The sequence below is a fragment of the Malus domestica genome, chromosome 12, assembly GCF_042453785.1.
Source record: "Malus domestica chromosome 12, GDT2T_hap1".
Lineage (NCBI taxonomy): Eukaryota > Viridiplantae > Streptophyta > Magnoliopsida > Rosales > Rosaceae > Malus > Malus domestica.
The window spans coordinates 6,233,999-6,238,806 of NC_091672.1; the positions used below are offsets into that span (position 1 = coordinate 6,233,999).

The 4,808-nt window shown below is 36.5% G+C and overlaps 1 protein-coding gene across 1 annotated transcript; it reads left to right on the forward strand.

Moving 5' to 3' along the window:
* The first annotated feature begins 575 nt into the window (after nt 1-575).
* LOC103449674 (uncharacterized) lies at nt 576-3,063 on the forward strand. The gene is made up of 4 exons (XM_008389002.4): nt 576-1,064; nt 1,271-1,356; nt 1,880-1,950; nt 2,113-3,063. The coding sequence occupies exons 1-4, from the start codon at nt 768-770 to the stop codon at nt 2,853-2,855; spliced, it is 1,197 nt and encodes a 398-aa protein (XP_008387224.2). The 5' UTR covers nt 576-767; the 3' UTR covers nt 2,856-3,063.
* Nucleotides 3,064-4,808: the final 1,745 nt, after the last annotated feature.

Consider the following 4,808-nt stretch of genomic DNA (forward strand, 5'->3'; position numbering starts at 1 on the left):
TGACACAAAAATTAACGTTAAACTGTAAATAATTTCATATTTGAGAGAGTTTCCTTAACATTTCAAAATAAAAATTAGAAGAAAAATCAAAGAAAGGCATCTGATCTGGGTCGTTGTTACATCTAAAAGGAAATGAAGCATTTCCGGATCTCTTCCTTCTAATCCACAAAGTTCGGAGATCATGACCATTAAAATTTGATCTAATTGTTAAAATTATTATAACTTTTAAAGTAAATTTCTGTTTGAAGCTGTTTGATCAAATTTCAATGGTCCGAATCTTCGAACTTTGTGGATTAGGAGAAAGGCATCAAGGGTACATGGGACCCACCAATGCGTTCTTAAAAGTATACACGATAAAACTACCCACTCCCATCATTTTGTATTCTCTTCGTCCTCCCCCTTCCACCCTGGCAGTAATCGTCCGTACCCTGTCCCCCTCGCTCCTCTCCTTTACCGGCTACCTGCTCAGCCTGTCCCACACGTGTGCAGCCCCTCCTCCACTCTCCACCCCTTCCATTTGACTGTCCCACACGTGCCACCTCTCTCCCTCCCCCTCCTCTCTTTGGTGCAACAAATAAAAGTTCGATACTTTCTCTCTCTTGGAGTAGTTTTTTACATGGTTTTGGGTTTTCTTGCACCCCCGCTCTCTCTCTAACTTTCTCTCTCTAGAACTACATCTTTTCTCTGTGTTTTTGTGTGATTGAAAGCATCAGAATCTGGCCTGAGAAAACTCAAATAATAATATCTCCTTATCCGAAAAAATACCGATGAGGATCCGGAAACGACAGGTGCCCTTCCCTCTGTCGTCTCTTTCTCCGGTGCCTTTATCAGATCCCCTCCTCCACGACCTCAACTACTCACCACCACCCGTGGTGCAACTCAACCACCGCAATGATCCTCCAAATCCCTCCAACCCAGTACAGAATACTGCCCATGTGGGCCATCCCCATTCTCAGCCGTCCGATCAACGCGTCTCGCCGATCGGACGAGCAGGCAAAGGTTGGGGTTTTGTTGATGCTGCTGGAGATAATAAGCACAAGGAGAACAAGCAAGATTGTGGTTTGGTTAGTGAAATTTAATGCTCACAACTCACAACCCTTTTGTTGGGTTTTTTTTTTTTTTTTTTGTTAATTACATGGTGGTGCACTTTTGTTTGTGTTGATTAATTTCATGGTTCTTTCAATTTGCACCCATCATTGGGGTTTCAATACAAGGCCACATATATGTATATACATATATAATACATATAATACCTGGTGTAATTTTGCAGGAGCCATTGATATTGAAAGGGGAAGAAGATGAGAGAGAATCAAGAGAGGGAGGAGATCAGAAGGGAAATGAGGATGATGAAATCAGGTAACTAAGATAGATGGAGAAAATAAATAAAGTTATCAATTCTTTCAATATTTCATGTAATCTCTTCTCATCTTTCATGAAATTTCTTGTAGTAAAAAAGGTCAATAGAAAGGAGACTTGATTTATTTACCTACCCACCTTATTAAAAGTAAAAATAAAAGGAGTGAAAAAGAGAAGAAAATATTTTAGTGTAAGTGGAAATACTGTTTTTATATCAGCTTTGGCTAGCCACCAATACCTTCCCATCTAATCTAATCCTTTAGCTAGCTGCTCCTTTTTATTTATTTTGTTTTATTTCCTTCCTCCTTATATTTGGCCTAACAAATGTGCCCATGCGGTGCACGTTAGCATAGGTTAATATAATATGGTCCCCGACACCGTAAACTCTAACTATATATATACATGTTGCACTTCTTATTTTCTGGGTTACTTTTTCCTTTTTTTCACCTGGACTAGAATTTGATCTACGTATCGTGTGTGGTTGTTGGTCCATCGATCTTCTGGGTGTGGTTGTTTCTTTTAGGGAGGAAAGCATATTGGTTGCAGAAACATTAATCGGGTTTGCTTCGGGGTCGTCTAGTTCTTCTCACCCAGGTGAAATATTCATATTATTTCCATATATATATATTATACCCAAATTATTCAAGAAAATTTAAGTCTCTACCATTTCTTGCTTGCATTGTATCAATTATTGTTATTCATATTGTGACTGTTGGTGGTTTGCATTCGTCTATGTATGTATATGTATATGTATAGCTGCTGGGAGTTGTTTTCAAGGAGAGAGAGCGTTTCCATTGAAGAAGCGAAGAGGGAGCTTCGAGAGAGGAGCGAATAATATCAGACAGACGATAATGGATGATCAGAAAGACAAGAAATCAATGAAAACGAAGACGAACAAGAAAAATGTACCTCGACAGCAACAAGGTGAAGATGATCGTCAGAAGCAAGACGATCATGTCAGTGATGATAATAGAGTCAATAGTGGTGTTAGTGCAACAAGAAAGAGGGCAAGAGGAGGTGCACTCATGGAGGGGTCGCGGTGCAGTCGCGTTAATGGAAGAGGATGGAGGTGTTTCCAACAAACACTTGTTGGGTACTCTCTTTGCGAGCATCACTTGGGCAAGGGTAGGTTGAGGAGCATGAATAGTGTTAGAAGCCGGTCGACGGCAGTGGCAACTAGTACTACTACCACTTCTACTATTACTAGAGCTGCTTCCACTGAGACTGAGTTTAAGCAATTATCAGTATCTAGAATATTATCCTTGGAGTCACCGCCGCTGAAAGAAGACACCAAAGCTGTTCTGCTGCTGGATGATCGTGATATCGGTGAAGGTAAAGGAAATGAAGGTGAAGAGGAAGAGAAGAAGCCATTGCTGGTTACAAAGAAGCGGATGAAGGTTGGGATTGTTAAAGCCCGATCCATGAGCAGCTTGCTAGGTCAAACAAATAGTAGTGCAATTTCAGTAGTGGCTGATGAGGATGAGGATAATAACAAGTAGGTCAAAAGGATATGTGGGCAAATGAATGGGGGATTTTATTCGTTGTAACTCAGAGAGAGAGAGAGAGAGAGAGAGAGAGAGAGAGAGAGAGAGTATTTGAGGTTAATTAATTTAGAAGTGTGAACTTGGTGCAACTAGCTTCAACTTGCAATATGTGAGAGATTCTTATCTATATAAACAGATGCTGGATAAAGTGTTGGATTTATCATTGTCGTCCTCATCTTTTTTAATCTTTGTGTTTTAATTAGTGCTTTTGTTTCGTGAGTGATGGGTTTTATATTAAACAAGTACATGCGATCGGGTCTATTTAATTTTTAATATATTGGCATAAACTATACTTTAACTAAGAATTTTATATAGAATGTAGGAACTACCTCAGGAGAGGACAGAGACCCAGTTGTTACTGTGTTCTTTTCCGAAAGATTTTCCAGTGTGACCATCACCCGAGGTGGTACACCATGTGTCGCTATATAAATAGTGGGTTATGTGTGTTAAAAGGTTAATAACTTAAAAATTAAAATTTTTCACTACTTGCATAAAAACACGTGATGTACCATCTACTCCAAGCTTAAGTATACTGTATTTTATTTTATAGTTGTCTATATATCTCAATTGAACATGATTGTTTTATCAGTTGTGGATATTAATCAGATGGTATATAACACACCAACTTTTTAAACAATAATTCTCCTTAAATTCTACTATTGTATGTGAGACCTAACCATATTAAAAAGTATGTCGGTTTTACATTATTCTCTTTTATATAGAGATTTTAAAATCAAGTTTCTTTTCTAAATAATTAATAACAAGCCACATAAATAACATAATTTATGTTCAAATAACGACTAATACACACACACACAAACGCTTTTCACAAGTTCACATAAATTACTATATATATGAAGAATTCATTATGAGAGGAATGATGTAGACACTCGTTTGTTTATATCTCGAATTAATTCATGAACATATTCAAAGTAAATTTGGTCATTAGTAGGAATGATTTGTGGATTAAGAACAGTTAGGTCAAGTCTTCATTAAGCTTTGATTAGGTAATACAAAACTCAAAGAAATATTTACCATGTAATTGTTAAGCCCTAAGGCTTTTTTTTTAATTTTAATTTTTTATAAATTTGTTATTATTAAGGAGAAGAGGAGAGTTTAAAACTATTATCATATTTCAGTCCTCAATTTATTTTAAATTTTCATGTAAAAGCTTGAGTCGATCGTGTATTGTGTCCACGAAAACTTATTGAGATCTATTTAAATCCCCACAATTATTTCAAGACACACGAAAACCACACACCAGTTTAGCCATTGCTTTTCGTTTTTCTTTTTTGTTGCCTAGGTAGTATTTTCATAAGCATGCAAGTGACAATTATTATTGCTCACCCAAAAAAAATTATTGAAGAGGTTGCTTATTCAGACATGGATCATCACCCTTAGACTCGTAAGGTTGACTAATATAATCATAATAAAGTCTTATAATTAATTGACAAAAGAAAAGTCTTACAATTAAACTTAGTTAACGTTAACAGATAGATTACCTCCCATCGCATTTTATGTCGGGGATTAATACTAGTAAAGGATTAGGATAATTTTATCCAATTTAAGCAAATATTTCATAGTTTGATGCCCTGTGTTAATTAAGTTGGGACTCTATATATGCTAATTAATCGTACGTATTTGTGCAAAAAAAAAATTTGGTCAATATTTGTGCAAAGGTAAGAAGTGCTAGCTGTGATATCTTTTTCAGTTTCAACCACATTATTTGAACTTATTTATGCTACTGTTTGCTGAAGTGAAAATATATTGGGTGGAGCTTTTCTTGCTAGCATGGAGAATGTTTTTAATTAAATCCTTTTTGGGCAACGAGGAAAACTTTAATGGAACTCATTAGATTCTTTCTACTCTACGTATTTAGGGGTGGACATTTTAGTAGATCTACTGGCC